This window comes from Podarcis bocagei (assembly GCF_964188305.1).
Source record: "Podarcis bocagei genome assembly, chromosome: 12".
In the NCBI taxonomy this organism is placed as follows: domain Eukaryota; kingdom Metazoa; phylum Chordata; class Lepidosauria; order Squamata; family Lacertidae; genus Podarcis; species Podarcis bocagei.
This window is the reverse complement of record NC_138137.1, coordinates 24,174,086-24,192,358: the sequence shown is the minus strand read 5'-3', so window position 1 is coordinate 24,192,358 and position 18,273 is coordinate 24,174,086. Positions and strand designations below refer to the sequence as shown.

Here is an 18,273-nt window from a genome sequence, read left to right as displayed (position 1 = left end):
AAAGTTACCCGGAAGCAGTATTATTATAAATATTTTAAATAAATAGGGGTACAACAGTTTAACAACAATACACAAGGCTTCTGTTTCACACCTCGTTTCACACAGATAGGGGACCTGTAGCTCTTCACATGTTACTGGACTCCAACTTCCATCAGTCCCAGCTAGTATGGCTAATAGACAGGGTTAATGGGAGCTGTGGTCTAACTATATCTGGAGGACCACATGCTCTCTACCTGCTCGATAGGGGGTTTGTGATGATAAAATGGAAAACAAGAAATCTGGCTTCCAGTCCTCTCACACAAAGATGCTGAAGTGTCCCCCGCCCCGCCCCCCCAGATATGGGGACGGGATAGTGAAAAGCAAGAAACCAAACCTTCTATGTCACATGTTAAATCAGTAGCCATACAGACAAAGGGGCATACGCAACAGAGATGCAGGCTCTGTTCCAGATGTTGAGGGACTGCATCTTCCATCATCCCTTGCTAACTAAAACTAATGAGAATTGCAATCAAACATCTAGAGGGTTATGGATTCCCTAGGTAAAGGTAAAGGGACCCCTGACCATTAGGTCCAGTCGTGACTGACTCTGGGGTTGCGGCGCTCATCTCGGTTTAATGGCCGAGGGAGCCAGCGTACAGCTTCCGGGTCATGTGGCCAGCATGACTAAGCCGCTTCTGGCGAACCAGAGCAGCGCACAGAAACGCCGTTTACCTTCCTGCCGGAGCGGTACCTATTTATCTACTTGCACTTTGACGTGCTTTTGAACTGCTAGGTTGGCAGGAGCAGGGACCGAGCAATGGGAGCTCACCCCATCATGGGGATTCGAACCGCCGACCTTCTGATCAGCAAGTCCTAGGCTCTGTGGTTTAACCCACAGCGCCACCCATGTCCCATATGGATTCCCTACCCCTGCAATATATCAAATAGTGCCAAACATGGAGTGATTTGTGGAGAGGTCGATATCAAAGTCTTAGAGAAGGAAAGACAAGAACAAGCCCTGCTGAATAACAGCTGTTATGGCTCCTGCAGGTGCAAATCCTGTCTCATTAACCTACACTATAGTGACTAGCAGCAGGTTTTCACGATTTCAGACAGCTCTTCTAGCACTATATAGCACTACATAGGGGTGCTATAGATTCAGCCTAAGACCCCTTACATGCTGTCTATCCCTGAGCTACAGCAATTGAAGGCTCCCGCATTTTTTAAAAAATGGTAGTATTATTATTCATGTAATCATGTGACTTGGTCACAGAATAGCCAAGGATGACTTACAAACACTAAAGGACAGTAAACATAAGGCACAAGTTGATTTCTACAGACAAGAAGTCTAATTACCTTCATGTCATAAAGCCACTAGGAAATGAATGATGTGCGGCCCCAATCCTATTCATGTTTACTTAAAAGTAAACACCACTGTGCTCTTTGGGGCTTGCTCATGAGCAACCATGTTTAGGATTTCAACTTTAATGCCAGAAGTATAATAAGCAAGCGAAGGAATTTCACACTGCTGAACAATCCAACAACTGTGTAAAGTGTGTGGATTTATGTGTGCATAAATACAGTATATAGCTCAGTTGTTAGAGCATGGAACTCTTAATCTTGGGGTCTTGGCTTTGAGACCCACATGGCGCAAATGATTCCTGCATTGCAGTAGAGAGTTGGACTAGATTACCCTCAGGTTCCCTTCCAACTCTACGATTCTAACATGACCAAAGACTTATTGACACATGGTGGCAACAATATATAATATACATGCAAACATACATATATATATTATAACTCATTGCTTATACGGTAATTTTGAAGTGCTCAAAGCGCTCAGTGTATATTTTCCTGGTAATCCGTAAAACAAAATCTGTAAAGCAAGCCAGCTTTAGTATTATCATATTACAGATCTGGAGATGGGATGAGAAATGTCTTCCCTAAAGTCAGTACATGAGTTCATGACAGAGGGGCATTTTGAATTACGGATCTTTGCACTCTTAGGGCACAGTTTTAATGATACAGAACTTCTATACACGTTCTACTGAGACCCGATTTAATTTATTGAAATTCACTATTATGCAGTCACATGTTGTTCTATTTAAAGACACTAGGAATTGAAGTCATTTGGGAAGTTAAACAAGTACCCCTGTATGTTGGATGTCAATAGTTTCACCCAATAGAACAAGCTGGTTTATACAAAGCCAGGCTTTTGCTAGTAAGATAGCATGCAAGCCTTTTGAGAGCACAGAGCTCCTTATCAAAAAGAATGGAAAAATACACACAGAGATGAAGGACAAACAAGAGGGCTTTAAAACATTTTCTTTTATATTATTTAGTGTTACTAATAACCTAACTAGGGCAGACAAGTAAAAGCATTCAAGTAAACTTGCTCCTTTAAAGATGAGAAACTACCCTGCAATCCTAGATACTATACACTTATCTCAGAGCAAACTCTGTGGAATTCAGATGTCGGTTTGTGCTGCAGCATGAATATTGCTTGTGCAAACCCACAAGGCTATGGCTAGCTTTACAAAAAGGATAATGCACATGGTACAACAACAATAACCACACCTGTACCAAGTTTTACATGTATGTATAAAACTGTCCAGGATCACAGCAATTAATAAAATGCCTAGTTCTCTGCGAGAAAAATAATCAGTATTATGTGAAAAGCAAATGTGAGCAGATTATAAATACCATTAACTCGATACGTTAGGTCACTAGCGTCACATAAACTTTTGTGGCCTGTTTTAAACACGGTGCACGTTATTTTAAGTAAACACTTTAAAGTATTTATTACACCGGCCTTCTCTTCAGCCGACCATACGTTCTGATATTAGCCCAATATAATTTTACAGCTTGTGTGGGTTTTAACAGCGCGGGTACAATACTTGTAAAGGGCGCAAAATGCAAGTCATACAGCCTTGCCTTTCCTTCTGATCAGCACCTTGCAAGCCTATGCAAACTTTAGACCAGGAGGTTGAAAAAGAAGCAGCAAAAATAAAAGCAGGCTAGCTCTGGAGAAGCAAGACCCAGATGTCATCGTAAAGGAAGGCTGCATTTCTAACGCACCATTTCTTTGCACCTGATTTACTGCTTATGCAGTTGCCAATAAGTTTGGGCAATGGGCTGTCAGACCCCTGGACCTGGTGACAAGGCGAGGGGCTGTGGGGTGGAGGGGGAAACAGTAGCCCCATCTCCCCTCGGGGCTTCCTTAGGAAGAGGCCAGGCCCTTCTGCTGCTGCTGCTGCTGCTGCTCCTCTGCAAGGATCCGCGAGCAGCTCAGCCGAGCTCATCCCCGCAGCCCGGCGCTCCTTACCCATCGCCACGCTGCCCGCGCAGACCCTCCTCTGCCTGCGCAACCAACTGGCGGAGCCTCTCAGCACCAGAGCCGCTGCCATGCTGCCTGCCCGCCTCCGCGCCGCCGCGACCTCCAGCTTAGGCGCCGCCCACCTCCGCCCGCCGCTCCCCTTCGCTCTCACTCGCGGCCGCCGAGCACGGGAGGAGGCGGGCGGCGGGAGTGGCGGCCTCGCCAGCCAACCGCCGCGCCCCACGGGAGGCCGAGCGCCAATCGGAGCCATGCTGCGCCTGGTTGTGACCCGCCGTGGCTACACCCACCCAGACCCAAGCAGAGACAGCAGAGCAGTCCCCCCCCCCCCTTAGAGGCAGGGATCGCCCTGCTGGGAGGATCTGGCCTGGATCCCTCCCTTAGCCGGAGGAACCTCCTCTTTGCAGGCAGCAACCCCTTGCTTTGATGCAAGATCTGCCCTCTACCACCCACCTCACTTTCAGATGAGGCTTTGCTCTGGGACAGCTGTCAGTCAAAAGGGGATATCCCACCCCCCTTGCAGCTGCAAATTTCAATTCGAGGAACACTTACTTGGGGGGGGGTGGAAATCGGCGGGACGTGCGCGAGATGGGGCTGCACGTTTTGTGTTTTTCTGCAACCCCCTATGCATTTTATTGCATAGCTGCCAACTTTTCCCTTTTCTTGCGAGGAATCCTATTCGGAATAAGGAAATTTCCCTTAAAAAATGGGAAACGTTGACAGCTATGGTTTATTTGCAGGTCTCTCCGGTTTCAGTTTCTCTGTGTGCCTAAACTAGGCGCTGAGTCTCCCTGAATTCAATAGTTAGTGGGTCAAGGATGGCGGCCTTACTCCCAAGTAAGTGCGGGTGACTTGCTAATTTGGGAGTAACGCCTGGTGTGGAATTTGCAGTGCTGTCCTAATAATATCTGCTCCGAATTAACTCACGTTGACTCCCAGCCTCCGGTTTGATGAATAAACCTATTCCGTCAGTGATGCTTCCCTGCTTTCTTGTGTAACGCTAGCTCAATGTGGCTGTGTTCAGTTTAGAGAACTGCTGCACTAAATAAGGGGATCTGGCTGTAGGTACAGTGGTACCTCGGGTTACATATGCTTCAGGTTACATACGCTTCAGGTTACACACTCCGCTAACCCAGAAATAGTTAGGTTAAGAACTTTGCTTCAGGATAAGAACAGAAATTGGGCTCCGGCAGCACCATTAGCTAAAGTGGTGCTTCAGGTTAAGAACAGTTTCAGGTTAAGAACGGACCTCCGGAACGAATTAAGTACTTAATCTGAGGTACCCCTGTATTTCCAACTTTAAAATTGCTTCACTGGTCTATTGAGTATTTTAAACTATGGACATTGCCTTGCAGAGAATATTCACACAAGATGGATACGATTTAAAACATTATCAGAAAGTTGCATAACAAACAATGGAAAGAAATGTATCATCTGTATCAATGAAAGGAAGAACTATCTCCTCCCAGACCCAGCCTTCCTTGAGGATATTGTGCTTGTGACCTGGAAAATTAAGTTTCTGATTGTAGTTGTTTGCAAATTACAACTACAAATCAGGTATTCATTAAATTTTATTTTGAATTCCCATGATAATCTGTTTCAGCATTGACAGGTAATAAGATGATGTGTGAGAAATTAGCACAAAGCCTAGTATATTGCATATTGGGTATTAATGAATTATAAAGATTTTGCAGGCTTTCTGTTTTTTTTGTTTCAACAGTTGTGAAAGCTTACTACTGTGTTAAACTGCCTTTTTTTTAATGCTCCAAAGGGGTCCATAGAGCCACAGTATTGATAGAGTTGCCATTAATAATACAGACACTCAAACAGATTTGTGTATATTTTCAGAAACTGAAGGATATTTAAAATGTAAACAGGCATTAACTGCTTGTTAACTGCATAGCTTATTTCTACACACTATAACATTTTTGTCTCCCCTGTATTAAATATATGGGTGCCCATAACATTTAAAATACCTTTCAATATGAAAGCAAAGGCTAAAAATGTCTGTAAAAATGAGATTTCAAAATACTCATAAGCATTAAATAGGCTTTTTAGAAATGCACGATTATACTGAAAACTGTGTAACAAAAATGAACTGTTAACAAGCATTACTTTGCCTGTAGTAGGATGGCTGCCAAACTTTAATTGGGTTAAAAGCTATTCTTCAATCAATGGAGCATTGTGTCTTAAAGGCAATAATACTAGCTTTATGGTTTTAGCGTTAAACGGTTTTTTTGTGGGGGGAACCCTTGGTAAATACAATATGGAACATATTTTCTCTACCTCACCACCAGTGTATTTGCTATCTTTAAATATATATTAAGACTGCAGAGATGAGAGTGAAGTACAGGTAACTAACCGAATCTTTTGCTAGATTGGATACTTCAGTAAGTATCAATACTGTATTGCTGTTTTTTTCTTTTCTTTTTTTGTAACAAATGAGGTGCCGATACTCGTGTCTTGTTCCAAAAGAGCTTGTTATTAACATGTCCCAAAAGGTGCCAGAAAGCCAAGTGAGACTCTTTAGGGAAGCAATGAGGAACTTGTGGGCTTCAAGATGACCTCAACAGATTGGAGAAGTGGGCCAAAACTAAGAAAATGAATTTCAATAGGGACAAAGGTACGGTTCTGCACTTATGCAGGAACAACCAACTGCACAAATATAAGATGAAGGACACCTGGCTTACCAATAGTACATGTTAAAAGGATCTAGGAGTCTTAGTAGACTATAAGCTTAACATGAATAAACAGTGATGCAACAGTGAATAAACAGTGATATTCTAGGCTGCATCAACAGAAGTATAGCAATCCAGTTGGATGGGTGGAGAATAAGTAATAAATTATTATAATTATCAAGGGACGTAATAGTACTACTCTATTCTGCCTTGGTCAGACCATACCTGGAGTACTGTGTCCAGTTCTGAACAGCACAATTTAAGAAGGATATTGACAACCTGGAATGTGTGCAGAGAAGGGTGACAAGATGACAAAGGGTCTGGAAACCAAGCCTTATGAGGAACAATTGAGGGAGTTGGGTATGTTAAAGCTGGTAAAGAGGCGACTATGAGGAGCCATGAAAGCCATCTTCAAATATCTAAAGAGTTAGAATAGAATCATAGAATCATAGAATCATAGAGTTGGAAGAGACCACAAGGGCCATTGAGTCCAACCCCCTGCCAAGCAGGAAACACCATCAGAGCACTCCTGACATATGGTTGTCAAGCCTCTGCTTAAAGACCTCCAAAGAAGGAGACTCCACCACACTCCTTGGCAGCAAATTCCACTGTCGAACAGCTCTTACTGTTAGGAAGTTCTTCCTAATGTTTAGGTGGAATCTTATTTCTTGTAGTTTGGATCCATTGCTCCGTGTCCGCTTCTCTGGAGCAGCAGAAAACAACCTTTCTCCCTCCTCTACATGGAGTTGCTACATGGAGGATGGAGCTAGCTTGTTTATTCTGCTCCATAGGCTAGGACCCAAACCAATGGATTCAAGTTACAAGAAAGGAGTTACTGACTAAACACCAGTAAGAACTTTCTGACAGTGGAACAGACTCCCACAAGGGGTGGTGGACTCTCCTTCCTTATAGGTTTTAAGCAGAGGTTGGTTGGCCATCTATCATAGATGCTTTAGCTGAGATTTCTGTGTTGGACTAAATGACCCTCAGAGTCCCTTCCAACTTTACAATTCTTTGATTTGGACTCCTCCAACTGAGCATTGGTCATAGGAGCCGAGGCTGATGGGAGCTGACATCTAGCAGCATTTGGCGGACCACAGGTTCCCTGCCTCTGCCTTAGTGAGAATATTTCACAACAAAGGGGCCATGATGAAAAGGACTGTGATTGATTGGCGTATGAGTCTTTGCATATGTGTATAGTGGTACCTCTGGTTAAGTACTTAATTCGTTCTGGAGGTCTGTTCTTAACCTGAAACTGTTCTTAACCTGAAGCACCATTTTAGCTAATGGGGCCTCCTGCTGCTGCTGCGCTGCCGGAGCACAATTTCTGTTCTCATCCTGAAGCAAAGTTCTTAACCCAAGGTACTATTTCTGGGTTAGCGGAGTCTGTAACCTGAAGCGTATGTAACCTGAAGCATATGTAACCCGATGTACCACTGTATATATCACATATACATGGTATGAGAAGAAGGGGCTTTTTAATTACCTAGGCCTGAGGCTTTAAAAGTACAGTGGTACCTCAGGTTACATACGCTTCAGGTTACATACGCTTCAGGTTACAGACTCCGCTAACCCAGAAATAGTGCTTCAGGTTAAGAACTTTGCTTCAGGATGAGAACAGAAATCGTGCTCCAGCGGCGCGGCAGCAGCAGGAGGCCCCATTAGCTAAAGTGGAGCTTCAGGTTAAGAACAGTTTCAGGTTAAGTACGGACCTCCGGAACGAATTAAGTACTTAACCTGAGGTACCACTGTAATCTCCTTTTTCATGTTTCTGTAAGGAATGAGGAATTACAAAGAAAGCATATTGTTTTGACTTGCGGTATTTCTAAGCTCAGAATTGACATGGGTGGGTAATCCCTGGCTATTAACCTCAGGAGCTAGGAAGTACCGGTAAAGGCAGTGGGCACTTATCTCAGGAAGAACAATTGACAAGATTAGAGCTGTGATTTGCCCAGTCACTGGCATCATCTATGTTTGAAACATTCCTTCTATGGCCTTGTCAACAGCATTCCTCTGACAGAGATGAAAGTAAGCATAACATTTGCATTCACTGCAGTTGCAAGATACTACATGAAATAGCAGAACAAAACAACAACTCTACACATGACAGTGACTCCCTTGATAAGGCTGTGATTAACTGTAGTTCCACTAAGGCTTGCTTGTTTTTCTCCCGAGAGGACAAAACACACCCCTCCCACCATGTCAAGATGCATAACACCCAAAGCTGCCAGGCTAGTTTGGCATCTAAGGCAGAAAATCCCACAAGCACTTTTTCCTGCTCCCTGGCATTAAAAATATAAAAATGAATTAAATAACCAAAACTTTGCTGCAGCTGCCTGGAGCCTAAATATAGGGTGGGCCTTCGGTAAGCATAAGATTGCAACCTACAGAACAGTGATCTGCAAACTCTGCCTGCCCCCAGCAGACTACTAGAAAATTAACGTGCATTCCAGACCACTTAAACTTGTTAAAAAACAACAAACAAATCCAAACATGTGTAACGCGTTTTAATATTTTGTATTTTAACTTGCATATGTTTTAAAGTATGGTTGTGATTTTTTCTAAATTTTACTGTTTTATCTTTTGTAAACAATTTAGAGGGTGTGTTTTTTTTTTTTACAATCAAGTGGTGCATAAATTTTTTGAAATAAATAAAATACACAATTTTTAAATAAATGTAGTCTTGACTTTCTAAAGTGCTTATGTTTGTGGTTTTAAGAAGTAGGTAAAGGTAAAGGACCCCTGGACCATTAACTCCAGTCATCTCACTTCAGGCCAAGGCAGCCAATGTTTGTCCGCAGACAGCTTTCTGGGTCATGTGGCCAGCATGACTAAACCGCTTCTGGCACAATGGAACACTGTGATGGAAGACAGCCATGTACCTTCCTGCTGCAGCAGTACCTATTTATCTATTTGCACTGGTGTGCTTTCGAACTGCTAGGTTGGCAGGAGCTGGGACAAAGCAATGGGAGCTCATCACCATCAAGCAGATTCAAACTACCAACCTTCTGAAAGGCAAGCCCAAGAAGCCCAGTGGTTTAGACCACAGCGCCGCCCACATCCCTTTACCTTTTTAGGAAGTAGATGTTCCTATTGTCATGAAAAATTATAAATCAATTGCAGGGCCAAGACTGATCTTTTCCACAGACTACTTGACTGGAGCTTATAGGCCATAGTTTGAGAACTTCTTCAGTAGAACTTTGTTCTCCCTTATAAATGCAAATAGTTAATCTCATAGTAAAAATGATTTTAGTATATTAAACATACAGTGGTCTAAAATCGTGAGAGGACAGTGTTCAAACAGGACCAAGTATCTTACACAACACCTTCCTGGAGAAAGTAATGAGTGGGTTTCTGGAGAAACTTTAAAGAAGTGGTGCCTGAAGAAGAAGTACACTGGTTATCCATGTGGTGATGCTGAATATGGGGTTTATGGGGTGTTAGGGGATGGGTAGTACCTCTGGTGGGGGATACATTCTGCTCCTTCTGGAGTAGTTTGTCCACCGTTGGCTCCACACCCTGCACTCAGCTCTCTCACCTGTGGTTCCTAGAAGCTGTCAGCATGTGACAGAAGCCACACGCTGGAAACAGCTTCGACTGGCCAATTAAACCAGGTGAGGGTAGCTGATGGGTCTCAAACCCTCAGTGAGTTAGGGACTTTCTCTGCATGTGAAGACAGGCTCAGGAGGATTGAGCGGACAAGACCAATAGTGGGTCCATTGGTTAAGAGGGCGGTTTCTACATGTGCTGTAGAGGGAAGGGAAGGGCAGATGAGGCTCATCAACCTGGGAAAGGTAGCTCATCTAGGAGAAGGAAAACACTGTTCCTAAACCTCCGCTGCCTTGCGGGATATCTTTGGGATAATAAAGGGCCAGGCCGCTAAGGAGTAAACCTTACACAAATCTGGAGTAGAGTCCTTAAGAGAGTTGGGTAGCACCTTGTATGCCACCTCCTGGCAACTCTTGCAGCCATGATGGTGCCAAATGTATTGCTCTGATTTCCTTTGGACCCCATCAGCGAGGCTGGAAGGGGGGTCGTGTCATCTGGGCAGCCTAGGACCTTCATACACATTGCCCAGGCTTGTGCACCAAGGTCACTTCAGTGCGGCTAACACAGCAATTTGACTTCACTCTGAGAGGCACATTCCATTGTCTCTCGAGGCAGACAGATGCCAACAGCAACTACAAAATGCTGAAGTCACGAGTCCATGAACATGGTTGTATCTGGAGCCCAACAGTTATCTGGACTGGGAAATTCCCTCATTAAACACTGAATTAACAGATAGCAATTTGAGGTAAAGGTAAAGTGACCCCTGACCATTAGGTCCAGTCATGACCGACTCTGGGGTTGCGGCGCTCATCTCGCTTTATTGGCCGAGGGAGCCGGAGTACAGCTTCCGGGTCATGTGGCCAGCATGACTAAGCCGCTTCTGGCGAACCAGAGCAGCGCACGGAAATGCCGTTTACCTTCCCGCCGGAGCGGTACCTATTTATCTACTTGCACTTTGGCATGCTTTCGAACTGCTAGGTTGGCAGGAGGTAGCAATTTGAGGTAGCAATGGCTAAAACCTTATCTGTTAGCAGGATTTCACCGTCAACACTGCAGGTATAGGATGCTGTTTCTGTGTATGCAAGAAGGTGTGCTAGAAGTAAAAAAGAAAAAGGGAAAATGTGTGCTATAAATAATAAATGAAACACTCCCGCAGACATGGGTCTCCAACACACACATTAATTACACACCAGAGAGCGCAAGTGTAGCCAGTTCAAGCACTTAATTCATGATTTGCATTTATTAAAAAACATTCCATTACTTTAACAATACAGTCATCCAACTGTGAAATAACAGCAAGTCAGATGTGCTCATGGACAGAAAAATGTGGTTTCTTATGCCCATTGTACAGTGCAAAGCTGCCAAATTTCACACCTTAGAATCCAGTCCTTTCTTTTCTCTCTTTCCACCCTGCCGCACACACTCATATACACAATTAACGTGTCTGCTCTCACCTATCCCCTTATGGGAAAAGTCACAACTTTCATCAGTCTCACTAGTACCGATTTAAATAACCTGGCAACCCTTGAATAGTTTTAGTTCATCAATTCCAATTAAGGGCTGGCAAAGAAATCCAAAATACACACAGGATTTTCTCCTGAATGGGCAACACGACCAACAAGTTATTTCTAATATAGTCCAAAGGGATGCCGTCCGTGTCTCTCAAAGTATGCGTGACATGATTAGTTTGAGTGCCTAGGAGTCAAACACTGCCAAATTAAGTATAACAGGAATATCATTTATAACAGAAAAAGGTAGGCGAAGAGTGATGTAATAATTTTCCGGTAGATTATTTTATAAAGTACCATGTACATCATATGCCAGCACTAGAATGAGCTCCCATTTAAGCAATGACTGGTACATACCTTTTGCATTTCATAGTAGCCTCAGGCTCTTTCAGACAAAAAGTCCAGCTGCGCTGATCTGTGCCACTCTGCATTGGTACCATTACATAGTATCATCATTTCATTTTAGCATCGGAAATTGTATTCTCATAGAGTTTTTCCGGTTGCTTCACAATATGCAGACATAGGGTGGTATTCAGGTAAGGGCTCATAGTCCTGCCAGTTTCCCCCATGGACACCTGATCTTTACTACTGAACATTCTCTGGATTGCTAAAGAGTGGGTTTTCCAGGAAAAGTGGTGGGTACAAGGGCCAAAACCTCTTGGATCCATGCTTAGAAAGTGAAGGACAAGTGGAAAACCACTTGGACCCATCCTGTTAAGTTGTGGGCGAACATATCAGACGACACAGCGATTTCTCCAAAGCAGCTCTTTATTTGTAAGCTGGAACAGAACTGAACAGCAAACAGCTCAGCCGGCCTGCTTTTATAGGCAGCCGGCTGCCAACATTGTAGCAACAACAACCCAGGGTTTCCCGCCTAAAGTAACTGACACGGACCTGAGTGAAAACTACATACACAATACTCCTGGTGGCCAGGGTGAGAACTTCAATACATAACACCCCTCCCCACCGAGATAAGGCGTTAGTTACAATCGTAATGGTTTCCTTATATACAGCACTACACGTAATGGTTCAATTAGGCACAAAGCATATCGGTTACATTTCACATACTTCCATTAGACCAACAGTGTTACATGTCCAGCAACATAGTCCTTTAAATACGGTCTACTGGCCTTGTGGATTTCCTGGGCGGAGAGTTCAACAGCTTCTGAGGCCACGGCCTCCTCAGTGGCATTCTGCAGCGTGAGGTCTGGCTTGGCGAGGAGGTGCCGTTGCAGACGGATGTTCCGGACCCCGCAGACGATTTGATCCATCAGGGCATCGTCTAAGTCTTGGAACTCGCAGTGCATTGCAGCCTGTTGGAGGGTGGAGGTGTAGTTGTTGATTGACTCCCCCTCTGCCTGGTTCCGGTGGTAGAACGCATGGCGGGCAGCAATCTTGGACGGCTTCGGGGCGTAGTGGTTGTGGAGCTTCTCTTGAATCGTGTCCCAAGGTGCTGCCTGGACTGCTAGAGGCGCAACCGATGCTCGGGCCGTCGCGAACACTTCGGGGCCACAAAAAGGCTGAAGAAGAGGCCCCGCTTCTGCTCTACAGATCCTCTTGTCAGCTCATTTGATTGGAGGTAGCAGTCAAACTGAGCGAGGTAGGAGTCCCATTATTCAGAGGCTGTGGCAAACGGCGGTAGAGGCACAAGTGAAGCCATGATTTCGGTGCCGACGTGGAATTTTCCTGCCTGTCTCCTCCAATGTTAACAAGCAGATCTCTCGTTCTGCCTCACCATTTTCTGAATTCCATTTCACGGCTTTGAGGATGTTAAACCAACAGGTGCTGTCTGTTGATGAAGAGCTGGGAACCATAAAGAAGTCATTAACAAAATCCTTCAGAAAAATACACATCCCAAACTAAACAACACTCTCTGTGGCAAAATAAATGTTTCACATACATTTTCACACACTGGCCCTTAAAAGCTAGTGAAAATAAAGAATAAGAAAGGTTATGGAAAAGGCTCAAGCACCATATCAGCAACTCAAAGACTGCCAATATCCTTAGTATCTATAGTAGAGGGGTGCCCCACCTTACGTCCAAGGGCCAAACCTGGCTCTTCAGACATCTCTGTTTAGCTCTTGGCACTCTCCCCAGGTTACACCTTCTCTGCAGCCACATCCCTCACAAGTCCTACTTTGCCCCCTTGTTGAATGAAAGAGGCGTGACTTGGTGAGGCTAGCCTGTAGAGAGGGGAAATTACAGTGCAGGAAGTGAAGAAGTTGAGCACGTGGACCTACTTGGAGTTAGGTAGCGCAGCCAATAGGGTTGTCTCAAAGTACAGGGTGCTGTTGAAATTTGAGACCCCCAAGGTCTGCCACTGACAGACTCTAAATAAATAAATAAACATACCTCACCCATCTGGCTGGGTTTCCCCAGCAACTCTGGGCGGCTCCCAATAAAATATTCAAACCACAATAAATACATCAAACATTAAAAACTTCCCTAAAAAGAGCTGCTTTCAATTGTTTTCTAAAAGTCAGATAGTTGTTTATTTCCTTGACATCTGATGGGAGGGCGTTCCACAGGGTGGGTGCCACTACCGAGAAGGCCCTCTGCCTGGTTCCCTGTAACCTCACTTCTCGCAATGAGGGAACCGCCAGAAGGCTCTCAGAGCTGGACCTCAGTGTCCTGGCTGAATGATGGGGGTGGAGACACTCCTTCAGGTATACTGAAGAGCTCGCTTCCAACCCTGTGAGCCTAATATGGCCCCCAGAACCACCCCCCTCAGGATGGTTCTGTAAGCCCAGGATTGCAGCCTCCGCAGTAACGGCTAGCATGCTTACACACCCTCCAAGTGTCCTTATTTTCCAGAAACAGCCCCAGATTTACAGATGCCATCCCCATTTCTGATTTGATCTTGGAATGTCCCGCTTTTTCTTTGGAATCCCCCAATTGTCATCAGAGAAATGTTGGAGGGTATGGAGTTAATGCGGCCCCCAAGCCAAGGAGATAAGTTACTATACAACCTTTTGAAGATACCTGAAGGTAGATGTTGAAATGTTTTATTATGTGTTTGCTATATGTTGGAAACTGCCCAGAATGGTCAGGCAACCCAGTGGGGTATAAATATTATTATTATTATTATTATTATTATTATTATTATTATTATAGAATAGGGCGTCCTTATTTTCACTGGAGAAATGTTGGAGGGTGTGCACTTGCAGGGTCTGGTCCGGTGTTGAAATTCTTGCATCGCAGCAGAGGTTGGACTAGATCAGGAGTGGTGAACAGCACTCAGAACCCTCTTTGTGGGCACGCGTCCCGTCGCCCCAGCACAGAGTTTGTAGGGGCATGAGTTTGTAGGGGCAGTGTGAGCACCAAGTAAAGCCGTGCATGAGTAGCCAGTTTGCTGCCCATGGGCTGCAGCAGAATTATGAACGCTCCATTCTGCTGTCTTAAAGCACCTCGGTGCAGAACTGCCAGTAAGCCTGGCGCCATTTTGCTCCCTCCCGCACTTTAGAAGTGCATCCTGGCGGGCCAGCCATCGAATCAGAGGCTTGTGGGAGGTTGGAAGGGAACCCGAGGGTCATCTAAGTCCATCTAAGTCTAAGATGCAGGGATCTCAACTACAGCATCCATGGCAGATGGCCATTCAGCTTCTACTTTGCAATCTCCCAAAGAAGAGTTTCTTGAAGGGAAATTATCAAAACGGCCATGTTGTCTGACAGTACAGTGGTACCTCGGGTTACATACGCTTCAGGTTACATACACTTCAGGTTACAGACTCCGCTAACCCAGAAATAGTACCTCGGGTTAAGAACTTTGCTTCAGGATGAGAACAGAAATTGTGCTCTGGTGGCGCGGCGGCAGCAGGAGACCCCATTAGCTAAAGTGGTACCTCAGGTTAAGAACAGTTTCAGGTTAAGAACAGACATCCGGAACGAATTAAGTACTTAACCCGAGGTACCACTGTAATTCCCTTTTTCATGATTTCCCAAACAAGGATAATGCAAACTTTTGCCTTTCAATTAAAAGTTGTTTGTATCATTGAAAGCTCTGCTATTGTGTTTTTCTTTTAGGACAAAAGATGTTAATGTAGGAGTTGTTTTTTCTAAACTAAAACTTCAGTATTCAGGTTAAATTGCCATGCTGGCACTTTGCGATAAAGAAGTGGGTTGCAGTTTGGGCACTCGGTCTCTAAAAGGTTCGCCATCACTGGTCTAGATGATCCTTGGGGATCCCTTCCAATTCTACAACTCATCTACAGTATGAGCTAACTGGTCTTCCTGAATCCGCTCAGGAGACAAGACTGGGCTGTGAGAACTAACTATCAGCTAGACAGACTATAAGGATGACGCGGCAGGTGCGCACTTGGATTCGAGGCTGTCACGTGTGAGGAGAGCGCGAGAGGCGCTCGGACGCGCGGAGACCGGAAGTGACGCACGCGAAGGGGGCCGGGCTCTTGAGGCAGTAATGGCGGCCGCGCGTCTGTGTTGTTGAAGCCTCCAGCGTCCCTGATAGGTGAGGGGCCTAGTCTTCCCCGCGTCCGCGGCGAACTCCCTTCCCGGCCGTGTTGCGCGTAAGGGGGTAAAGTTACTTGCTCTCGGTATCCTCCGTCACAGTGACACTCGCGGGGGGGGGGGCCGGGGGCGGTGCCGTCCGTTGGTCCGTGTTACAGCGGAGCGAGGTTGCGTGTTTGTGTGGGGGAGCGCGCGGTCGCCCTTGTGGAGGTGATTTGGGGGCGGGGTCCGCTGCTTACGGTGCGGGCGGTGGGTCGTAGGCCGCGGGGGCGGGTGTATCGCTGGCTGCAGCGCGACGGCGGGGATATGGTCGTGTGAACGTGTCTGCGCCGGGTTCCAAGGTGACGCTGAGATAGGAGAGGGTAAGAGGACGAGGGAAGTGGCGAATGCAGCGCCGCACGATTCGTTCGGGATGCGGGGCTTGTGCAAGAAATTCCACTTTTGCTTAATCTGATGTCTGTGGCGCGGGTTACGTAAGCGCCGAGAGGCTTAAGGGAAGGAGCGCTGGCTTGGCGAGGTTAGGCTAGCAGAGAAGGAAAATGGCAGCAGCGCAAGAAGTTGAGCTTGGGAGTTAGGTAGGGGGCAGCCCGTAGGGTTGTCTCGAAGTAATGGTGTTGCTGCGCAACTGGGGGGGGGGTTGGGGGAAAGGCGTGTCAAGCGCTTTTGCATTCCGTTCCATCCCGCCTGCAGGTGGAATAGCTTTGAGAGGGGCAAAGGTCAGGTTAAATTCGCCAGGCGATGGAGGCAATAATATGCAATTATCTCTATCAGGAAATAAAACCCCAGTACGTTCTGCTTCTGTTTGTTAGCCCTATTCTCTTGGCTCCAGTTCAGCTCCTCCCATCAGATCCTCTCATTGTGAGCTGTGTAAACAAGCGGCCTCTTAAGGTCCCGAGCAGCTTTCGCTTTTGCCAGCTTTGACGTGCAGCTGCTTGCAAACTCCTGCGGGATTTTGGTACTTAACACATCAGTTTTGACTACTGTTTAATGACAGGTAGAAATACTGCTGCTCTAGATGACTTTTCCAGAGTAGCCACCTTTGCTTGTTGGAATAGATTTTAAACTGCGAGTTGCATGAGGTGGTGTGGGTGTTGTATCTTTAAGGTAGGATTGCTACTGTGTATCACAGTGGTGGTTTACCCTTGGAGTAAGCAGCTATTGAAGGATTTTTTTAAAAAAATAAAATAAAAAATACAAATTCTTAGATAAATATTGACTTAAATGTTTGGGGTAATTTATTGCCTTTAGAAAGCGGGTCTTGAATGAGCTTGAAAAACATTCATTTTCAGTGTTCCTGTTTGTAATGGAAACAAAAAAAAGGTGGTTCTTGAATAGAAAATATATAGATAGTAGGTTGCACTGTTGATGCTGCTCTATTAAAGAGGACATCGAGTGCTTTAAACAGAAACTCTTAGGAAGATAGTCACAATCAACCGTGTGTGGAATACTATGACAAAAAAGTATTAATGCTGAGGCATACTATTCCCTCCAGACCAAAGTGACAATGATGAAACTAGCATTTCCAATTTAATATGCAAGCGTCTGAAGCATGCCAAAAACCTTCCTAAAGCTGGATGCTGCAAGAATTCTTCAAAAGGTACAAAAAATGTTTCTTATTGAAGGCATGGTATTAAACCCTTGTTTGCAGATTGTTCTTAAGAGAATGAGAGAAATTATTGTGGAGTTAATCAGGTTAGATTATTGCCTTGGGCTAGGGACTCAAGTTTTACAAATATGCTGGGATAAAAACACAATGGAGGTATTTCTGGAAATACAAAAACTAATTATAAACCATATCTTCCTTTAGCACAGAATTAAAACATGTTCAGCTTTATGTCCTTTATAGGAAATTCTGATATTAAGAACAACATTCATAAAAAACTATTTACCTGCCTTTTTTGCACTATGATCCCATAAAACAAGTTTTATGGCATCAAAGAACAGATTTGTTGTAGTATAAACTACCACTGAGCACTAAACCACCACTGTGCTTTTCATCAAGGACATGAAACATAATCACCATTTGAATTATACATGTGTCTGAAGAGAAGAATAAGTCATAAAATACAAATGGTGTTTCATTCTTATTTAAATATTCCAATGAAACAGGATAATCACTGATCAGTTATAACTACAGTGAGTTAACAGAAGGTCCCTAGTTTTGTGATGCCAATGAAGTTTCAATCCTGATGCCTGAATCTTGTGACCATACTCTATTGTGCTTGATGTGACTGACTTCTGAGTATACTGGTACAGGATTTTGTTGTTAATGTAGTAGAAGGGGGGAAATCCCCCCTAAAGTGGATTTGAGCCTTTTGCATAGTAAATAGAAGGCCTATGGTCAAAGCTCTGCAGGCATGTCTGTCCAAATATAGATTTGCTCCTGCAGATACATAACTTCATGAAGCTATGGGAATTTTTGTGTCATTCCTCAGTGGAGTCTGAGGATAGTGCCCAGTAAACATGGTGAAGAGTTGCTTTTCAGCCTCTTGTATATGTAGACCAGTTAGTTCATGATAACCACCCTTCCTTTATCAGTGTGATTATGATGATTCAGATATGTTTTGGATGCTTTTTGTGGTGTCATGTTTGGCATAGCTGAGATTGTGGCAACAATACTACCCGCTAATGATGTTTTCCTAGACATGGTGACAAACACAATCTGTTTTTGTGACTATCAGAAAGGAGTTTTATTAAAAATTGTTTTTAAAATAAGCTTCCCATTACATATTGACTCAACTCAGGAGTGCTCATTACCTTAG

At 44.6% G+C, this 18,273-nt stretch overlaps 2 protein-coding genes across 7 annotated transcripts in view; one reads left to right on the top strand and one right to left on the bottom strand.

The window, feature by feature from the left end:
* Nucleotides 1-3,457, bottom strand: part of HIBADH (3-hydroxyisobutyrate dehydrogenase) — a 72,070-nt gene extending 68,613 nt beyond the window's left edge. Inside the window, exon 1 of the mRNA XM_081164884.1 lies at nucleotides 3,305-3,457. Within this exon, the coding sequence (XP_081021010.1) occupies nucleotides 3,305-3,386 (82 nt within the window). The 5' untranslated portion in view covers nucleotides 3,387-3,457. The remainder of the gene's footprint in view (nucleotides 1-3,304) is intronic.
* An 11,921-nt stretch (nucleotides 3,458-15,378) lies between these two features.
* Nucleotides 15,379-18,273, top strand: part of TAX1BP1 (Tax1 binding protein 1) — a 33,399-nt gene continuing 30,504 nt past the window's right edge. Inside the window, exons 1-2 of one of the 6 annotated variants that reach the window (XM_081164557.1) lie at nucleotides 15,383-15,512; nucleotides 17,004-17,108. In XM_081164557.1, coding sequence (XP_081020683.1) covers nucleotides 17,086-17,108 — 23 coding nt within the window. In that variant the 5' untranslated portion in view covers nucleotides 15,383-15,512; nucleotides 17,004-17,085. Of the gene's footprint in view, nucleotides 15,579-15,851; nucleotides 15,874-17,003; nucleotides 17,109-18,273 lie in introns of those variants that run through there. The other 5 variants (XM_081164558.1, XM_081164559.1, XM_081164560.1 and 2 more) reach the window with 5 other exon arrangements.